Source organism: Pelobates fuscus, chromosome 10 (assembly GCF_036172605.1).
Source record: "Pelobates fuscus isolate aPelFus1 chromosome 10, aPelFus1.pri, whole genome shotgun sequence".
NCBI classification, from domain to species: Eukaryota; Metazoa; Chordata; class Amphibia; order Anura; family Pelobatidae; genus Pelobates; species Pelobates fuscus.
In genome coordinates, this window is record NC_086326.1 from 29173815 (window position 1) to 29196115 (window position 22301).

At 36.6% G+C, this 22301-nt stretch overlaps 1 protein-coding gene and 1 pseudogene across 3 annotated transcripts in view; both read right to left on the reverse strand.

The window, feature by feature from the left end:
- Window positions 1–3377: 3377 nt before the first annotated feature.
- On the reverse strand, window positions 3378–6002 carry LOC134574681 (staphylococcal nuclease domain-containing protein 1-like; annotated as a pseudogene).
- Window positions 6003–7114: 1112 nt separating this feature from the next.
- The window catches only part of SLK (STE20 like kinase), a 57828-nt gene continuing 42641 nt past the window's right edge, over window positions 7115–22301 (reverse strand). The window contains exons 12-19 of one of the 3 annotated variants that reach the window (XM_063434946.1): window positions 21379–21558; window positions 16772–16843; window positions 13234–13363; window positions 11404–11528; window positions 10402–10590; window positions 10090–10215; window positions 8484–8597; window positions 7115–7720 (exon numbers count right to left, since the gene is read on the reverse strand). In XM_063434946.1, the coding sequence (XP_063291016.1) occupies window positions 7574–7720; window positions 8484–8597; window positions 10090–10215; window positions 10402–10590; window positions 11404–11528; window positions 13234–13363; window positions 16772–16843; window positions 21379–21558 (1083 nt within the window). In that variant the 3' untranslated portion in view covers window positions 7115–7573. Of the gene's footprint in view, window positions 7721–8483; window positions 8598–10089; window positions 10216–10401; window positions 10591–11403; window positions 11529–13233; window positions 13364–16771; window positions 16844–17851; window positions 17945–21378; window positions 21559–22301 lie in introns of all 3 variants that reach the window. The other 2 variants (XM_063434945.1, XM_063434947.1) reach the window with 2 other exon arrangements.

The window sequence follows — 22301 nt, forward strand, 5'->3', positions numbered from 1 at the left end:
GGATCTACCTATTGGACACCCTGATGTTATGTGCTGAGTGCACCTATAGAAGAGGTTCTACAGTTAAATAGCATGTCAATATATATCACAGAATCAAAATCACTGCACCTTCTATAAAAAAAGTAAAGTAAAAATACAAGCTTTATTCCTGGCTTGTGTCATTAATATTTTTTTAAAGTCACCTTGTTTTTAATACTGGAATTTACCATTTTAAAATAAAATACAACGGACACACACTTTTCATGGCCAGATATACTAAAAATGCCAGGGTTTAAAGGCACATTGGACAACTGATAAAAGATTTAACACAGACACTTACAGTATAGTTAGATTTATTTACATTAGGATAAAACCTTTACAGAAAGCCATGGAGAGTTTACAAATGAGAGTATATGCTTTTTGACACTTTTAGATGATTTCTAAAATTTCATTACTGGCCAAGTTAAAAAAAAAAAAAAAAAAAAAAATATTCATTTTTTGAAAATGTAGAGACAAACAAAAATGAAAGAAAAACAAAAAATATATAATTTATTTATTTTAGGTGGCAAAGAGTTTAAACCGTATTGTCCAAATTTAATAAAAAAATATGTTATGTTGAAACATTCTTTTGAAATCAGAAAATTAAAACAAATATTGATTATCTAATAAGCACCGTTTTATTAAGATCATTGAATTTGCCCAGGCGTAGTTTCATGTTTAGCATATCAATCAATAGCAGATAGTATTTGCTTCTGAAATGTAAGAGCTAAGGGACACTCCATCTGCCTAAAATTACTTGACCACAAGGTACAAATTAAAGGGCATTAAGAGTAAAACATGCATTTGGATATATAAACGGTTTCTAACTTCTCCTTTTCTTTTATATCAAAGAATTGAATTTTTCGTAATCACACATCCAGCTGATGGCTTTTCCCTCCAGATAATGTAATGCACTGACCCTTGAAAAACACAAAGAATATCAGAGGAGCATTGCAAGACAAGCATGCAAGCAAACGCCACTAGGTTAAAATGTTCAGGAAGGCATGATGTTTGAGTGGAATATATTTCCACCATTACCTCCAATTGCGGAGGAAATAATTCGATTTCTATTGTGTTTAGCAAGAATAGCTTTATACACACAAGATCTCTGCAGTTTAATGCAAATATTCAGGTGTGCTTTTGCATAAAAATAGCAGTAAAACAAAACAAAAAAACAAGCAATTCAGGTGTGTGTGGGTGTGTATATATTTTAACACAAACACACACGCATACAAAAATAGATCATAACACATCAATGACGTGACCAATGCAAGCAGTCATCTGCATAATGTGAATACAGTTAATAAGGGTAAAGGGAGGCCGAGAGAAAGTGAGATAAAGCAGCCTTGAATAAATAAAATATATAAAAATGAATGAATGCCCAAATAAGCAAGACAGGTAATATTGTTAAAGCTATACATTTTTAAAAAAAAATATATTAAAATAGTGTAAGCAACTGGTTATCTGAAATAAAAATCCACTCTAAAACACTAATCAATCATTGTTCAAAAAGTTTTCTTTGCTTAAAGTGAATAAGTAAAATGTAAACTATGGCAAAATTCTCAAAACTTATATCAGACTATCAGAACTGAGTGGATTTTAAGGATATACACGTTTTAAATTCTCCATAGGACGGCTCTATTGGTGTGTTAAGCGACTTGGACACAGGCATGATCTCACAGGTCATAAAGTCACCCGGAGCTGACAAAACTACCCAGTTAAACAAAATTATATATATATATATTTTTTTGCCAATTCCCCATTAAAACATAAGTGTAGATGAACGATCACGAGAAATACTCAAAGTAATAATAAGATTCCTCAATCGCCACGACTAAGAGGAATTGAAAATGTTTTTTTTTTTTTTTTTTAATAAAACAGTGATTAGAGGTTTACCACTTTTAGCTCCTATGCCGGCCTTAGAAAATATGTCCCAAATAGGAGGATTGTCCTAACTGATGGTGACTTTGGGGGGGGGGGGGGGGGGGGGGGGGCAATATTATATTTAAAAAAAACTGTGCTTTTCAAAGCTTAGGTCCACATTAATATATATATATTTTTTTTTTTTAAAGACTTAAGCCTAATCTCTTTCCCCAAGCTATTATTTTCCATTTCTGTAAAATATTTATATTCATTTTCTGCACTCTGGGAACCAGGCTCAAACATTTTGATAGGTTCATACATGCATCCATATCCCACCCATAAACAGGAAGATAATTAGCAAATTTAGGGAAGTATAACATTAAATATATATCAGCTGGAGAGTGTTATCACAATGTATAGATCTAAATCTGATCGCATCACACCCACATTTATGGGACACAGGTCCACTTTAACCCCTTAAGGACCTAACTTCTGGAATAAAAGGGAATCATGACATGTCACACATGTCATGTGTCCTTAAGGGGTTAAACCATCAAGATTCCTTGTAGACAAACTGACCAATCTTGACCGGTTATATCAACAGTTTAGCATATTTCCTTTCTACTCCCAAGTGTCAGCAATGCATGTTAAATGGACACTATAGTCACCAAAACAACTTTAGCCTAATGAAACAGTTTTGGTGTATAGATCATACCCCTGCAATTTCACTGCTTAATTTTCTGCAATTTAGGAGTTAAATCACTTTGTATCTGTTCATACAGCCTTAGCCACACCTCCCCAGGCTGTGACCGACATCCTGCATGGGAAAAAAAAATGTTAACTTACTTTAAAAGTATTTATCTGCTGCTCTTTAAATTGAACTTTAATCACATACTAAAGAGGTCTAGCAAGCTATTAAAACAGCCAGTGATAAGAAATTCTAAATTAATCAGAATTTGCAATAAAGGGAGTGTAAACATTAGATGAATCTTTACAGGAAGTGTTTAGAAAGGCAGTGCAAGTCACATGCAGGTAGGTGTGACTAGGACTCCATAAACAAAGCGATTTAACGCTTAAATTGCAGAGAATTAAGCAATGCCACTGCAGAAGCATGATCTATACACCAAAACTGCTTCATTAAGCTAATGAGTGTAACAAATATACAAATATTGCTTTGTATGACCCAACAGAACAAGTCATACAATTAAAAACAAAAAACCTAAATGAACCAAAATATGGCTATATTACGAGTAACAATACCATAAAATACAAACATATAAAGAAAGGTGGGTAAAATAGTTTTATACAATAAAAACAAAAGTAGCCGGTAATACTATTCTGATAAAATTTAAAATAGCCCTCAAGAAATGAGTGCACAACTTCACTTATAACTAAATATCTTCTATAACAAAGCTGTCAATGCCACTGCAGAAATAAAAAAAAATATATAAAGTATACCATTATACACATGTAAAAGAAAACTAATGAAGGGTATATGCAGTATGGAAAAAAAATGCCCAAATAATATATATAGCATCTTGTAATAAATTCAGCTAATTTTTATAAAGAACTTGTTTGAAGCTTCATTAAAACGGAGTGCCTGAGCAAACTGCAATGCATTTAAAGCTCGTGAAACTATGTAAAACTTAAAACGGTTACCCAGCACCTTTGTAGCAGATTTCTTTATGTTTAACATGCTGGGTTGGTCATCTATATTTTTTGGTGAAATAGAATTTTCTAGTGTGCTTGTAATCAACATTTTAGTGCAAAAACCATTTATTAAGAGCACTGGACTCTTTCGGTAGAACTCAGCAATTATATCTCCTTCCATTAAATTACATTATGCAAGATATATGAAAAACTATCCAAGCACTTGTTATCCCTATTGCAGGAACTAAATAACTGGAATCTAGCACCATTCGTAGCATTTTCACAAATATTATTAAGGTTAGTAGGGAGTGTACGTTTTAGACATTAATTTTAGGTAATAAAAACATCAGCAAAAGTCAACATTGCCCAAGTTTGAAAAAAAATAACCAAATCAAATGCTTCAGCTGAGATTTTGAAAATCCCACTCCTTTTTATTGTAAGTTCCAGAACGCTGTACTTAATTGAGCTCCTCAAACTTCGACCAGATCGTTTCTTCTTTGTTTAGTTTCCTCTTCTGCAGACAGGAGGGTTTTGTAGCAGTTGCTGCGCTCAGCAGTGAAGTGAATCTTGGACAATGTGTGTTCCACCAAAGACAGACAGGTTGATTTAATCAACGTGAAACCATCCAATGAAGTTACCAGCCTTGGCCATTGCTTCAACTGTCTTTCCAATACAAGTCCTTGGTGTAAAACATTACCTCGTCACTTAACGGCTCACTTACCTGAACACCACCCCCGGCATATTTCTCGGTTCTCTAGGAGATTCAATGCCAGCAAGGAGAAGTGTGATAAGGCAGGTTTCCTTTGGCATGTAAAGCTTGAGCCTGGATCTACGGAATACATACTTTACAATAGCTTCAGAGCATCTGGCCCTGCAGGAAATTAAGGAACTGTTTTGCCTTTTGAGTGTCCCCAGAGATGTCTGCCACTCTGTGGGTAGGAACTTTTCTCTTGCTTTGAAGACTTTTAGCATTCTTGATGGCTCATGCTTCTGCTGCCAGTAACTCCTCAGTGAGAGGATCACTGGTCATCATTCTGTCTATAGAAGATCACTGTGGCAAAATCTTTGCCCACTACAGCTTTCGCAATGTTTATTTCACCAATTAGGACAGTGGCACAGGTACGCTCTGGAAAGACTGGGACAATTTCTATTGCTGTGTTTGCTGACCGAATATAATCTACATTCACCTCCCCACCGCACACCCAAAAAGTTTCTTCTGAAGAAAATCTCTGGCCCTAAACATGTACAGGTCATTGAGAGGACGCAATTTCTTGTTCTTAACCTGTGATCCCTCTCCTTGACGCCTTGTACTGGAAAGATGAATAGGTTTGTATTCCCCTGAATTTAGCTTAACAACCATGGCATCTGCATGTAATACTTGCACCACCTTGGCATTATCTTGCTTATCCTTCTGATCCAAATTTTCTGTGGGCGCCACAAGCTCTCCAGATCCTTATCTTTCTTTCCTGGGCAAATCGTTCTGCTGCCCTCAGCTTTCTCAGCCTACACATTGAGCAAACCCTGCTCTAAGGAGCACCTCTATGATGTTACCATTGGGATGGAGAATGGTTCCAAGGAAGTTTTGGTGGTGGCTGCTTTCCAAAATAATTCATACATCACACTGCAGCAAACTTGACTCTGAAAAACAAACAAAACAAAAAAAACCAAAACTTTGCTTCTGCAGCAAAAGGTTCAAAAGTCTCAATGCCATCAGCTTTTCTCTTAAAGGCTGGACACTTTATACCAGACAGCATCACTGCAACAAGATAGTATTCAGGAAGTAGCAGTGCTCTAATCACACATGCTCAGTAACAGCATTGACTGTTTTTTGATGCATGGAGTCCATAAAGTGTCTTGATTTCTCTTTTGTGTATTTAATGTCTCTGATGATATGAGAGTCAGTCCCGTCACTCCACAAACCCTTTTTTTGCTGTTCAAGATTGTTCTTCTATTTCCACCAGCCTATTCTGCTCTGGGGTTGTAGTTTGTACTCTCTTACGTCGGGAGGCCAGTTCTTCAGCTTCAAGGGACTATGCAATGTTCTCACCAGATGTTTTTTTTCCGACGCAAACCATTCCATATTTTCTCCACAGTCGAGTCTTGTACTCTACTATAAAGCAAACCTCTTTGCCAATTAACTTCATTCTCAGGAATTTACAACCTGGAAATGCATCGAGGTTATCCTTAGAGTCTTGTAAGTACACAGCAGCTTTGCAAGCCAGATTACATGCATGGACGTTGCTGAGGTTGATCTGCCTCTCAGGAGGAAAACCCGCTCGCTCACCTTGAATAATAGTCGCACATCCAGAGAGAATCATTATGACTATGCCACTCTGTAGAGCGGGTGCTGTGGGCCCAGACTGAGCTCCGCAAGATGCCAAGACTGGAGTGATTAGGAGAGCAGTGTGTAAACGAGTGATCAGGCCGGGAACTGCGGCTGCTTCCCTCGCACTGAAAATGACACAATCCTTTTAATGTTTAATGGTTTAATAGAGTTCCATTTCAGGAAGTAACAGCATGCCACCCCTTTATCACTTTTAATTTCCCGTGCCAAAACACAACTACAGTAACAAGAGGAACTGGCAATTTAACCAAAGTTATAAGCTTGGGATGATTGTGAATTTATGCCAGTAAGAGTAAACACAGACAGAACACTGGAGATGTTCCAGCGATGCCGTCATCCTATCATTTGTGGCAGGGCATGTCTGCCATTACGTTCTAAACAGCTTCAGTCCATGCACATTATATTTGTATAAACATTTTTGTTTTCAGTTTTTTTTCTAGGTAACTGGGACTAGAGGTGATTGGGAGGGGGGCAAACCTGTTTTGAAAAGTAAAGTGCATTTAGTCATAAACTACAATTAGGTAGTTTAGAGACCGTTATAGGTATCCAGTTTATGCAGTACCTGACACAATTATTAAGGAAATATGTGTACAACATAATACTAAGCATCTCAGGAAAATACACTTTCATGAGTACCTGTAAGCATTTAAATGAAATAATGTGTACTCTTGGAACATTTGAATGATTACTGCTTCACCATTATGTTAAAGGGACACTCCAGGCACCCAGACCACTTCTGACCATTAGAGTGGTCTGGGTGCCAACTCCCACCACCCTTAACCCTGCAAGTGTAATTAGTGCAGTTTTTATAAACTTTGCCACGCATGCGCGTTAGGAGCTTGACCCAGAGGCGAGGGACATCGGCTCTGGATTCAGGCAAGTCACTGAATGGGGTTTTAACCCCTTCAGCAACATGGGATGGTGGTTGGGAGGGAGAGGGGCACTGCAGGGTCCTGCAGTGCCAGGAAAATGGATATGTTTTCCTGGCACTCGAGAGTCCCATTAATTTACAGGGAAACAATAGCGTGTGCACTTCGTGTCCCATGTTGATTTCTGGAAGGAAATCGCTATAAAAGTGCGGCAAGCAGTTCAGTGCTGGACCACTCATAAAAATAAATCAATTAAATGCAGAAACTATGTAGGACAACATGGAAGTCAACAAAACGGAACTTAATAGGGTATGAGCAAATCTGAATATATCATCTAAAAATTTAAAATAATAAAAACAAAAACACGTGATGGTGATGGATGGAAGTTTAACAAAAAAATGTAGTCTGTATTACAATAAAAGAAAACGCGTAATTTCACTTGGGATTAAACCGCAAAACAAAGGTTTCTTTTATAACCGTTATTATACATACTAAATAATATAATATAAAGGTGGCAGATTTTCCTGATAATCAAACACAGTGGTTTTACAAACCTTTCAAACTCGTTTTCAGGTTTTGCTCTTACAGTATATTCTACAAAATGTATTCCAATCACCTCAAACTATTAAAACAGAACAAAAACACACAAAAAAAACCAGACTAAATAGTAAATTTACTAAAAACTACCCATGCTTTCTGAAAATGTTTAAAAAGGGGCGTTTTGGAAATAAAATATAAAATCAGCAAAGCAGCAGCTCTCCAGCTGTGATAACTCTGAGCTTCATGGCAGTTGTCAAGAGCTGGAGGCCAACAACACGGCTTCTCGCCTTTATGTCCCAGATGAATGCATGCTTGGGATAGGATAAAACTTGGAAATCCGGCTCTGTGCGGTGGGGTTAAGGCATTCAGAATCGCCACTCATTTTAAAAAACATTTCCTGTTCTTGAAGCTTTCGTGCAAACTCCTCTTCAAGTGCCTGTTAGAAAACAATGGCATTATTTCCTTGAAACAAAGTATAGCTTACATTTACAAAATGCAACTGTGTCCAGCTCAACATAAGGACATTCTAAAGATAAAATGATAAGTCTACAAAACAATGACTCTTTGTATTAGAAAACGACCATGATTAATGAAAAAGAGCTATATTAAGACCTGCTTCACACAACAGATAAAACGAAAGAATTCCTGTACTGAAAAACAATCTTAATCTAGATAGAAGATGAGACACGGAGAAAGTTGACATTTTCAATGAATTTATATACAATACAAATGACAAAGTCGTATTCAACATAAAGGTGAAGGCATCACAAAAGAAATTAATTAAAGTGACATTATTTAATGTTAGAGGAGATATCACATGTATGACTAAACCAACAGAGGTGAAAAATTATTTAACTCTAATATTCTCAACTTGGCCAACTGCATTAGTTTTGCAAATCTGGTTACAATGCAACACAAAAAAAAGGAAAAGCAAATAAACCCAGTGAGAGAAGCCCTCCATGACAGAATCCATGTTTTACATATATCCATAATTAGTAAAGGTGCTGTATCGTCAGACTAAGAAGCATATAATGGAGAAGGTAGCTACCATTAGGTGAAGGGGGAGACTTTTACACAAATATGGTTTCCAATTCCAATCTCATCTTTCAATGATGAATTAAGAGTATATACTAGAATATATTTAAAATGTATTTTCTTTTTAATGAGGAAGGGGTCTGTACAATAAATGTACTGATTACCTTTTTGCGGGGTCTTAGTTTATCTCTCCATTCCTTCAGCTCCAGTGCATGTTCTTCATCTAACTCTTTCAGTTTCTGTGTTTCGTGCTCAATTAACAGATGACATTTCTCATTCTAAAAAAACAAAAACATTGCAAGCCATATATATCTTGTAAAATAGAAGATCTTAGGTAGAGAGGCATGTTAGATAGGGCAAGTCATAAGAAAATGCTTGATCTACTCATTTTGTTAAGGACGTGAATGTACCAAGCTTTCAGTTGACCGTTTTATCTCATAACACAGATCTACACTGATAGATCAAATTCTCACTTTCTTATTACAAAAATAAAATAATTTCAAAATGCATAGTGCACATGGGAATGCAACAATGTAATACAAACATAGCATAGAGGTATTAAACTTATACCTCTGAATAAGGAAAACAAAACTAACATTTTTATGACCCTAATATACCATCCCTGTCATAATGTTATGCACATTAAAAAGACACTATAGGCACCAAGACCACTTAAGCTCATTGAAGTGGCCTGGGTGCCGTGTTCCGGATCCCTTAACTCTGCAAAGGTAATTATTGAAGTTTTTAATAAAATGCAATAATCATCTTTGAGGGTTTACTCCATCTCTAATGGCTGTCTCCTAGACAGCCACTAGAGGAACTTCCAGGTTGTTGAGCGACTTTTGGTCGCCTGACGTTCTCACGCTATGCATGAGGACATCAGTGTCATGTAAAACCCCATAGGAAAGCATTTTACATGTTAGAGACACCAGCGCTGGAATCAGGTAAGTGACAGAAGGGTTTAATTCAGGTGAAATATTATTACCCCTCAAACTATCTTTGTTACTCCATATTCCATCTCTTGCACAACCTTTTCCATCTTTACGACAGAATCGCATCCACACCTCACTATATTTCCCGATTCCTTAATTTGACCCTCCCTTATTGATTTTCTCAACAACCTCTGTTCCCTCATATATAAAATTTTATTATATCCCAGCAATTTACATTTTCCATTCATCATTCCATTCCCCTATGATCCAATTACCCCCCTTTTTATTCTCTACCTTCATTTCATATTCTAGAAACATGTATGTGCGTTAAATGTTTATTTCAATATATCACTAGCACCCTGTCTCTGCCCTGTGTACATGACCTCCCTCTAAGTTATAAAACTGGCAGACATTGAGACTACATCCTGATGCTGCCCACTTCTGCACCTTTTTCCCAAGGAAGAATTGTGTACAAGAAGCAATGATTGGTGCTTGGTTGAAACCACTTTAATTCTGGTGCAATGCCACTGCAAGGTTGGTATTGTATATAAAAAAAAAAAAAAAAAAAAAAAAAAAGAGTAAATGGAGATATATCTAGTAGCAAGCTCGGGAAATATTTTGCAGAAAAGTTTAGGTGCATGCAGTAGTCTTGTAGTAGCTATGGTGGTAACACATGTACAGCAGATTAGTTCATGAATAGTCTGGACACCACCACAGTCTTGGGCAGAAAACCAACATACCACCAGCATTCATCCATGGACATGACACTGGTTAATTCATTAGCCATTCATAACAGCACAGCCAGTCGTTATAAATGTAAACTAGCAATACAACAGACCTGCAACTGCTGCAGCTCCCGGATATTTGCATCACATTGCAGCTGCAAATCACGCATTTGATTTTCGTGTTTCTGATGTTGTGCTAATCTTTCATTCTTCTGTCTTTTATCCTCTTGAATGGCAAACTGCAAAGATAAAAAAGGCACAAATGATAGGGTGATCCTGCTGATTACGAAATTAAACTGCAGTGAAAAACTAACATCACATTAAGGTGGTTACCTAAACAAAAACAGCAAAGTCCCCACAGTAGAAGATCAGAGCAAAACAAGGAATACATGTGGCGGATGACATCAATCTGAATAGATAACTACCTGTTTAATCTTTTCCCTGTCTTGTTCTGGTGAACCAGATGAATTTATCCTTAAACTTTTTTTAAACATGGCCATACGAGTCTTTGCGTCACTGCGCTGAATTTTAGGGAGTCGGGCTCTTTCTTGTGTTTGCTTGTTTTTCAATTCTTCTATAAGTCGTTGATTGTATCTCTGCATTTGCTCCATTTCCTAAAGAATAAACATAATAACAATTAACAAGGTAACAATTATAAAGCATGCATTAAAAAGGTTAAATACTAAGCGAACAAAGAGTCCCTAAAGTAAAAATGATCTTTCATTGACTTACATTAGCCATAAAGAAATAATGTAAGTCATATGAAATAAGATCTTGAAAAGATTTTGCCATATGAAATAAGATCTTGAAAAGATTTAGTTTTATGCTTTTTAATTTACTATGACGTTTAATACTTTATGTGCTCACTTACAATCACCATTACAAACCTCACTCTAGTGCTATCAAGGACTTTTTGCATTAAATTATTTATGGACTCCTAGTCCCATTTTCTGAGCTTGCTCTCCTTCTTTACACCTTATTTTGAGGGTCGCTTTCAGGCTTCCAGTCCAAGGCTTCCTGTTTTAAGCGGATGTGGAGGTGGCAGAGCTGACCGTTTATTAACGAATGAACTACTGAAGGTAAGTCAGTGCCAGGGATCGTATAGCACCATAACAACTTTGTTCCAAGAAAGTTGTTATTGTGCCCAGAGTATTCCTTTAAAATGAAATTCCTTTCAAGATGACAGCCAAAAGCAAGGAGAACACTGTAAAAGATGTCAAGCCCACTTTAACCAGCTTTACTAAAGGTAAAATTAATCTATTACCTTGCACGACCCCAACACAGAATGTTTGTTACATAGATAGCAAAGGGAGTTTGGAAAGAATAAATTACATATTGTACCACTCCCATTATCCACAGAAAATTATTATTCAAAGTAGAAGTGTAAAAACAAAACCACAAACTAAAAAACATAAATGTCAGCAAACCTTCTCATGTCTCTTCAGTAACTGGTGCCTTTGCATGAAATACTGATCCTTAAGCTGCTGTTTCAGCAATTGGTGCTTCTCTTGTAGGTGTCTTTCTTCCAGTTCCCATATTGCCGCTTCTCGGGCTAAAAGTAGACAAAGAAAATGTGTTTTCATCAACCTACACAGTTCTGAAATGCATTTGTAACTGATTATCTGTAATAGGAACTACGGAAAAAAAATCTGCTTTGCATTTAAACCTTGCATTGAAGACAAACTGTTTTGACCAACTAGGGAAGAAAATCTGCCATTTAGAAAATCAAATCAGAAATTGCAACAAGTATGTGTTGTACACACTGCATCCAAATTAAAACCAATTGCCTGCCATCTGCCACTGCCTACTCGTGGTGGCCAAGAGCTGCATGTGTTCCATAAAGATCTTGGTCACTCAGGAAAAAAATGGGAGACACCTATATCCCGGAAGGATGTCAGGAGACAGAAAAGCTAGGAGAGTAGTTTATGTCTGCTTGTTCATTACAGCAGTTGCGTGTACTTATTTGAACATTAAATGTATTCCAAACATGGCACACTGACAGGTACACTGTAACAAGTAGTGCAAAGACCAAGACAAATTACGGCCCTGTTGATTTTAAAGCATATTCTCAGGATCATATACTAAACGGAGAATTGATGCAAATTCAAAGTGAAATTCAAAATGAAATTCAACTTTAAGGCCAAAATAGTGAATTGGAAAATGATTAAAAATAATAATACTTTGAGTTCAGCAATTTTGGCAAAAATGTGAAATTCCATCAATTCTCACTTTAGTAAATAATCCTGTTTGTTTTCTGCTGAACCCAGCACAAGCTTAGCAATGCTAGATGCCACAATAAATGACTGTCCAGTGGAGAGGATTTGTTGAAGAATTCACTTTTGTAACTTGTATTCTTTGAGTTTTCTTGAAAATGATCACAATCTCAGCACAAATTCTGGACTTTAAGTGAATTTGATCTTTGCCTACGAAGGCACAAATAAAGTATGTTTTAGTACAAATGTATATGTTAAAGGGTTAATTACTCCACAATCTCTTCTGCTTTTTGAAGTATTCATGGAGGAAGGAATCTGTATGTGAAATGTTTCTGTTTGAAACACTACAAATACAGAAAACTGTGATTTTGTGCCGGTGGCTTGTTGCAGCCCTGGTAAATGTGAATTAGGCAGCCTGGAGCCCCCTTCACAAATGACTTAGGAAGCTGAGAACTCCAGGCTGCTTAATGATAATTCTGTGCAAAAATTACATCTGACTTCAGAATGTATTGTGTGCTGGTGACAGATGTAATCAGCTACTACCCTAGCAGGGGGGCGTGCCTGCAAAGGGAAATTTGTATGTCACCTCCCTCCCATCTCTACGGCCCCACGCATTTTGATTTGTGACTTTATGATCCCCATAGCCCACCCCACATTCCCTCACCTCCTCATGAGTAGCATTTGAGTGGGCTACAGAGAGTGAAGGAGTTACAGGGGGCATAGAAGGTAAGGTAGCACGGTGATCTTTATCTGGAACTGTATTCCAGGTATGTTAAAGCTTCTTATTAGTGATTTTAAAAATATAAGGGGGCACCAAGTTAATAATGTCCAATGGGGCATCCTAAATGAAAAATAACAAAAAACATTTAATTAGTAATGGTTTGAGTAACCCTTTAAACGAACATGTTGGATTTCTAATTTCAAAAGTATTCAAAAGTGTAATCTAGAGATAAGAGGCTTACACAACCTACAGAACGCTCTTAAAGTCACAGCTGTACAAAGGTGGGCCAACACTAGGCAAATTTAGATCTTTATTGTGATTACCTCGCATCAGCTGCTGTTTGTGATTCAAGCAGTCTCGTTCTATAGTGGCCAGCTCCATCTTCTGCTGATGAATAATCTTCTTCAGAAAACCATCAAGCTCTTGTTGTTGCTTTTGAAGAAATTCTTGCTCCTATTTGAGAATTCATAAATTACTTGGATATTACTTTTGATAAGTACGTAAGCAATTATTTTTGTTTGTTTCTTTAATGCAGGATTCAAATTATTAAAGTGAAACAAATCAAAACACAAAAAAATATTTTAGTAACTAAACTAACATAGTGAACTTAAAGTAAGCAAGGTGGTCTTAATGAGGAATAATAATAGTGTCCACAGGGTGGTAACTCTTTGCAGATAACATTACAAGAGAACTATAGGAAAAGAGAAGCAGTAGGCGTCTTGTTTCCATGACTACATCAGGTTCAAAAGGAGCCTTCCAGTCAATTGCAACTTTAGAATAGGTCTATTTATTTCAGCATATTTATAGAAAAAAAAAAAAGAAACAGTAACAGCCAGAGCGCCGGCCTGTAACGCAGACTCTAACCTATATTATAAAATGCTTCATTATCAACAATTTTTTATGAAATCAGTTCAGGGGCAGTCCTTAATTTGTTTGTCATATGGAAACAATTTATTAGCAACCGGTCAAAAAAAATATGGAAAAAAAATTAATAAAAACTATCACAAACCAAGAATCAGATCTATAAATGTTACCACGAATACAGATTATGTACAATATATTATATACTAGTATGCTTCTCACATTCAGGACCGGTAATAACCGTTGAAATGCACCACATTCATAAGGCATCTCAAAAAGTGATGATGAGAGGGTTGGTATCAAATGCATTCTGCTACAATCAAAATACTTCTACACAGCAGAGATAACTGGGTAGCAGTTTGTTCTTCCCATTAGATTACAAACATGGGAGCATAAAACATAATTAACTAGTAGATCACTAATTCCGATTAGCCCAAATCACTAGAACACAAGTAGAGCACAACCTCTGCTCAATACTCAGTAAATGATTTTTTTGTGTGCGCTTTAGCACATTATAAAAATTCGCCCAATTTTGTCTTGTTTTTCTAGCATGTCCCATTTAAAAGGTTATTTTTCTGTAAACATTGAGTTTTAGAAAGTTCATAAATGCCACGACCTTTAGTTCCCCAACTTTTTCCTCACAGATTATCAAGTGAATTGTGTTTTTGCCACAATTAGCGAATTGGCTGCTGCCAGACCTCAGACACCAATCGCGCTGCACCAAAAGAGCAGCCAATCAACACTCTGCAACTAGGGGTAAAAAATGATTGTCAGGATTTAACTAAATTCCTACATTTATACTAGAACAGCATAAAAGAGAGCGACAACATAATACGTCGGCTGTTACCAACAATCAGAGTGCAAACAAGAGTAGCAAGTATATAATCTATACAGTCTGAAGAGCCATATGATCGGCTCCATTCTAGTCGGCTACCTCTACCTGACCCACTATGGTTCATACACTCAGTGATTAGTATTCACTAGTGGGTACTTTTCCGGCAATTCCTGTGTTTTGGTTTAGGGATATTTCAGTTTGTTCCTAGCCTTGCATTACGACAAGGTTTGACGAATCCAGGCACCGGGTCACCACAGCGACCGGATAATTTGTTCTGGTGATTTGGATTTGTGAGCCTGTTTAGCCCTCGATGGGACCGGCTGACAGATTGGAGGCCGGCAGCCGGCTCACGGAGGGCTGAGGCAGGCAGTAGGGCTGGTGGCTCATGGTCAGCTGCGGGATGCAGGCAGCTGACAGTGTGCGGTGACGAAGGAAAGCGCTGTAAAGCTCTGCATTGTTGTGTTTTTACTCAAATATATGTGCCCACAAAGGCACAGGCAGGAAAAGTTTATTCCTCTTGCATACCTCCCACTCTGTCTCAACACTTAAAGCTATCAGCTGATTGGTGCTGTCTCATTTATTTGGAGCTATATCTTATCATATAGTAAACTTGTCCCTCTCTTTACAAGTTTGTTTTCTCACTTTGATCACTGTGCAAGCTATTAAATCTATATTGAGTGTCTTACAACTTGACAAACTGTATCGCTAGACATACAATTAAAAAGTTTTTGGTAAATAAGTTACACACTGCATGTAAAAGCGAGAGTATCCCTCTCTTTAGTGAATCTCACCAGACAGGACCACCAAAACACACACATACAGTTATTTTAAATCACTAGAACGACTGTTAAGTACTATTTTGATTTAGTATTTAAAGGTTAAGCTTTAATTTGAAATGTGGTGTTATTTAGAAGCTATTCCACCAAAAATAATGCTGAATTAACTGAATAATTTAGCTGGCAAAAGAAAGAAAAAAAAGAAAGAGAAAAAGAAAAAACTCAACGGATCAAAGAAGCTGTAAATGCTGCTTATTTGTAAAGCTCTATGTATTTTCATAATAGCAACTATGACAAATAATTTGATACCTACCCCCCACTGGTTAAAGAGGAACCAAAAAATGATTATTAAAAAAAAACAAGTAAACGGCTGAGTTATCGATCTTTTGCATTTTTCACATAAATATGGAAAGAAATAATTATTTGGGAGATTTCAAGAATGTCATCTCGAAGTACACCCAATGCACAGCAGGAGTCTATACAGAGGAAATTTCAGACCAACGTAAAGTTTACGACATACCGCTTATTCCTTCTCCCCGTGCGGTTTCAATTACCGCTCACAGCCTAGAACAATGATGACTAACCTCGGCACTGAAGCTTTGGTGGACAACAGGTGCAAGCTAGAAAAAGACTGTCTGGGAATCATGGGATATGTTGTCCACAGACATCTGCGGTGGGTGTTGAGGGTAGTCAATCATGGATGAGAATTTGTTTTAGAGAGCTTTTAGCAGATTGCAGCTAACCCACGTGAGTACTGTAATACTCTTGTTGCGCATAATTTGTGGGAATACCAAATTTTCTATAAAGGCTACAAATATTGCCTGACTAGTGTTGTCCCATATGAAGGGTATACCCAAACTTACTTTAAAATCATGGCCATACTGTAGAGGACTATGAGAAAGTGGTATAAATCTGCCATGGCTGCTAACTGTCCTCTATTTGAGGGACAGAGGTGCCAAGAAGGTCAAAAGATAAATGCATTCCCTTCCGACAGTAATCTAGTTAAAATAACAGCATATTTTATTTCAAGTCAAGTGGTGCCACCTTACACATTTTGCCTGTATTAAGTTCCCTTGTGCTATAAGGGTATTTAAGCACAGATCATGACAACCCCAGTATGTAATTATGCAAACTTAGCCCGTGCTACCCACATATCGATGAACCCTGCAGGGAAACAATATTGAAACCGGTAATATGGATTGTCTGCTTACACTTCCAATGAATAGACTCCACAGGAATAACAGGAGAGGCACATCCACACATGCTTAGTTAAAAGGGCTTTTGAAAAGTTTCCCCAAGATGCCACACATTGCAAATCATTTCTAATGGGCAGACAGGAACACAAAGACGTCACACTGCACACAACACACCTTGCAGCACACCACTTACATCTTGCATTTGAGCGTTGAATAGAGTACACGAAGACAACTGAAAAGATTGAATCATGACCTGGGCCACACCCTATGAATCAGAATACAGTACATCCCCAATAAGAGGCAGAACAGAGACATTATTATAATGAGCCTCCTTAGCAATCAATTCCAACAGTTATCAGCTAGCCAGTCATAGGATGCACTAAAACAGACTTGGCTAGTGGCTCACAGAATGCTGCCAACATTCATATTTTATAAACAGTTATTGTATATACCTCAAAGAATGTACACAGGAACAAAATTGCACCATCAATAATAAAATGAAATCTAAACTTTGCTAGGAATCTGATCAGTGCAATCTACATATTTTCACACTCTTTACAGTGGCGCCAGGTTTTAAAAGACAAAGTCAGTTTTGGCAGGAGTGCCTCCTCTAAGCAGCCTCCCTACTACAGCAAACCTTAGTGGTTATTTGCAGATAGCTCCTGTACACCTGCCCTTGTTCAATATAAGCAAAGCCTTCCTGATATTGATGGACTGAGCTCTCCTTGGCTGGGGGAAGGTTTGCCCTGCACCCTAGGACATTCAATGTTGCAAGCTGAAGTGCTTAGCGTGCTCCTAACCAAGTAGAGGGACATTCCACTCTGTCATCCCAATCGGACATTAAAAAAAAACTATACTGATTTGTTTTACTAGGAGATCAAACAGTCAATTAAACAAAATTTACAAAACATTTTTGTTCTCTGGCTGCAAGGTACTTACCATATGCTTGCTACATCAGGGGGAAAAATACCAATGGATTTAGACATGGTTTACTTTAAACCTTAATCATGAAGGTACCAAACAACACAAAGATTTTATACAACTATGCCTTATTAGTCGTTCAGAATTTGTCAAATCCAAACAAAATCATTCATTATTAAAATATGAAATGTTAAAGTGATCTTCAAACTCAAAATGATCACAGCAGTTAAATTCAGAAATCAACGTGGGGTTAGTTGGACATCAAATGGCAGATTGGTAGCTTTGATAGCTCACTCAAGGAAAGCAATAAGCCTCTTCACTGGGTTTAGTAAAACAAAGGGACTGAAGTTACCTGAGCATGCTGGATTTGTGCAAGCTCCTCTTTCTTGCGTTTCATAAGATCCTTTCTCTGCTCTTTTGAGGCTTTCTCCACTTCAATTATTACCTAATGTAAGCATGCAGAGAGTGGGGAAAATAACCCTTTTTCTGTAGAGCAAGCAATTGTAGCAAGCTTGTTAGCTAGAAGAAGCCACATCACCATTTGACAGATGCTTGCAGTGTGCACCACTGTGGATTAGTTAGAAAGTGAAAGAGAGACAGTTCATGCTTTTTAGCAGATGTTTATTAATGAATATACGGGTGTACCTTTAGCCAATATCTCTGCCGATAGTCCTAGATAAAGGCCAGGTAACAGTCTACCTTAAAATGCTGCCACATAAGTGGCAGTCCAAGGGCTTATGAAAATCTAGAATTATAAAGTATTGTCACTTAAACCCATTAGTTTTCCAGGGCAGTACAGAGTAACATTGGGACAAGATTTTATACTTTAAAAATCAACCTTCAAAAGACTGTTTTTGCTTTATTAACAGTTTTCTTATGTGGTGCCATTAAAATGTAGACCCTCCATATGTGTATATGTTCTACAACATGCATGTTCCGAACTTTACAGCAAACCCAGTTTGGGCATTAATTTCTTCTTACATATGCATGTTCTGCTCCCTGACCATGAACTGAATCCTAGCCGAATTCTGATTGGCATTTAGTGTTCAGCCAGGAAATGTCATGTGTGGAATTCTTATTAACGACTCAGGAACAGGGAATCTTGCAGAAGTAAAAGACAGGCCAGGCAGCAGTATGTTTAATTACAGATATGTACAGGCCTCTGTAAGAACAACACACAAAGGGAAACATGTGCAGGACTGTAATGTATAAGGTGCAGTTAAGCAAAGCAGTTATTTGAGAACCAAAAATGTATAATAAAAAAGAAATAGAATTTTCTAAATGCCCCACCACATCCTGTAAGAAATGAATGAGTCTAGATCATAATTCACCTGTGTGCACCAGTTTAAAAACTAGAAATGTATTTCTTAAAAAAAAATAAAAAAAAAATATTGTGTTTTGCTGGTTTAATAAGTGAGAAAAAAAAAAAAAGTATCAAATTTATAGAGCAACATTTGTTTTATGTTTAAAAGGGCACTTTAGAGCACCATAACCTTTTTTTAGTAGTTATTATGTTAGGAAACACAATTTTTCGTTAACCATTTAAATTTGGCACAAACTGAGGATCCTCCAGGTGTCCGTGACCCAGCCCCTTGCTGGTCTATTTTCTAGCTCCGCTTCCATGTTAGCAATGTTAAATTAATTTTCAAATATGTAAAGCACTAATTGTCTGACAGTGCTAGCTCAAGTGCTTTAACCCCTTAAGGACCAAACTTCTGGAATAAAAGGTAATCATGACATGTCACACATGTCAAGTGTCATTAAAGGGTTAAAGAATTTAGTGTGTTCCAGTTATAGTGGATGTTGTGAGAAAAAAATAAAATAAAAAGCAAAGTCCTATGTGATTTAAGTAGTGCCTATGCGAGCTAAGTACTCACTATTGTTAATGAAACCTTAATTCCTATCAGTTTGTGTTTAATTGGACTACTTTGTAGTTCAAAGACAAAGGCCATTAAAAGAAATGTTGGGTGATTTTTTTGGAAAAGTGTTGGAACTGTATATGTCCAGTTAGAATGTGTTCCAGGTTGGTAAAGGGAAATAAATATTAAATAAAATAATGTTTACTAATTAAAAATAAATAAAAAGAAAAGAAGCACATACAATGCGCTGCTGATCATATTATTTAGGACAGATCAAATGTAAGGAATACATATATTATATTAAACCGGTGTACTCAGATGTAAATTTCTATGTTACATTACAAAAGAGGAAGCAAACACCTGCATCCGTTTTGCCAGTGGTGCAAAGGACAATCCTATGAAATTGATCACCAAAATGCATGAGGCCCAACCACCAAGTTAGAGAAAAAAAAATATAGACTCAAAAACCCAAAAATGTGCAGTAAAAGGGAGGAGGAAAAAATTAAATAAAATTAGTACACAAATTAAAGTTTACTCCAAAAAATAAAAAAAATAAATCATTCTGACTATAGTTTTGTAATACAACCTGGAAATAAAGTACCGTTAAAACTATTAACAAACAGTTAATTTCACGCACTGCAGATTGGACAAACACACGGAAGAAATAAACAGTGCTGCAACTTTAGTTGAAAGATGCACAAGACATAACATTGACACTGTGGGTTGGAAAAATGTCCCTTCTCACCAGTGGTTACACAATTAAATTGGGAACAGTAATTGTTCTGGATATTAGACTTATGAATGAAGCACCGAAAAATCACCTATTTTGTAAACCCTTTTCATGTGAAACGGTTTTCTTTTATCCAGTTCAGACATGACATGGTGCAAGCACTTTTTGTTTCTCCTTCTTCCCTTGCATGCTCAATGACCACAAAGAGCAGGTTTAGAACAGTGATTGACGAAGAGCTAAAATTGAGATCAGTTTTCAGAGGTAAATAAAGCAGTGTGAATTTTGCATTTAATTTATTTTCAGACCTCAGAAACACGTGCACAAGTGTTACTCCAGCCCTCAGAACGTTTTTTTTGTAAACAAATCATGTCCTACTAATGGCCATTATTCTTTAGGTCCATCGCTTTCAAACATTATAAAAAAAAATAATAAGTTAGGTAGTGAAAGTTCTGGGCTGACAAGTGCAAATAACCAGATGCCTTTCTCCATGACCACTTCAAAAAGCAGAAGTGGTGATGGTCACAACATAACATTACAACTCCTGGGATGAGACAGCTCCCCTTTGAAGGAGAAATAAAAACAGCCACCAAATATGGTAGAGGAGATGGGAAAAAGGATCTCGCATTTCAGCTTGATTTGACTTACACTCGATTTTTTTTATATACCATTTCATATACATAAAACTTCACAGTCAAAGTTATTATAACACTGTAAACAAATGTATGTACCAGTTTCCTGAAACCACATATAAGGGGTTTGTGTTCAGCATTCTGTGTTATCCTGCCATGCCTGGTGGACAATGACCAAAGTTATATTCCAAAAAAGAGCTAGAGTGGGCCACTTGCTGCTGGGTGCCAACACACATCTTATCTTTATCCTGCCGTTTTCACAGCAAAACCTATAAGAAATATGACCCCTAGATATTTAATAGCACTGGACTACTGCTGTGAACATCCACAGTTCTATTTCATTGTTTAAATGAATGTCAACGGATTTTTTTTTCCCTTCTCAAAACAGATTTGAATGAAAGAACTAAATATAAATTAATTTGAAAGGAGGTCACATCGCATGTAAATATTGCTCTGAGAGAGCAACAGCATTCATGCAAAGCTCACTAGAAGGGTCTCAGTAATAACTTAAGTGCAAAAGAAAAAAACAAAATAAAGGACTGCTTGCGCAGAAAAGCCAAGGGGAAGTGTAACAACTATTTAACAGTGTAAAGAATAAACAAACCACAGACATATCAAAGCAAGTCAGTATTTCCCTACATAAGCTAAAATAAGATCTTACCTCTTTCTTCCGATTTTTTAACACATTCTGGAATTTAGAAAGCTCTTTATCCTGCTCTGCTTTAATACGCTTAGCTTCATCTCTCAAACGGGTTGTGTGCTCCTGTTCCAAACGTTCAATGGTTTGTTTCTGTTGCTTTTCGAGATTTTCAATGTCTTGATCATACTGACGTTTCTTACTCTGAAACAAAACAAGCATACAATCAGTAAGTGTTTCCTCACTTTTTGGGTTTGGATATATAACAGACATCTGTTATAGCGACTTCGTTACCAGTTTGTCATTTCAGTATAAATCTTATTCTAAGGTTTTCTTTTTTTTAGCATATGTCTATTCATAATCATGACGCAATAGTTCAGCATGTCTGGCTTCTAAATTCTACTTAATCAACAGTTTAGCATGTTTATATTCTTTAAATTCTTGTTTTTTTTTCTTAATCAACAGTTTAGCATGTTTATATTCTTTAAATTCTTGTTTTTTTTTCTTAATCAACAGTTTAGCATGTTTATATTCTTTAAATTCTTGTTTTTTTTTCTTAATCAACAGTTTAGCATGTTTATATTCTTTAAATTCTTGTTTTTTTTTCTTAATCAACAGTTTAGCAGTCTACATTCTACTGAATTAATATAAAATGAGGCAGTCATATCTAGGAGATGTAAAATCACAATGTGAAATCCCTATCGTGTGTACAACATGTTCATCTCCCTTTCTTTATTCTGTATCACACAAATACAAGAAAGATTGATGGAAAAAATAAAAAATAATTCAAAAAGATACATAAATAAAAAGTTTAAAAAACCCTGCAAATCTACATGTAAAGGTTAAAATAAGCCCGTCTGTTTGCAGTGTTACCATACATAATTATCTTTCAGATGCAATGCAGATTATTTAAGTGGTTAATCAATACCAACACACCATCACCACCA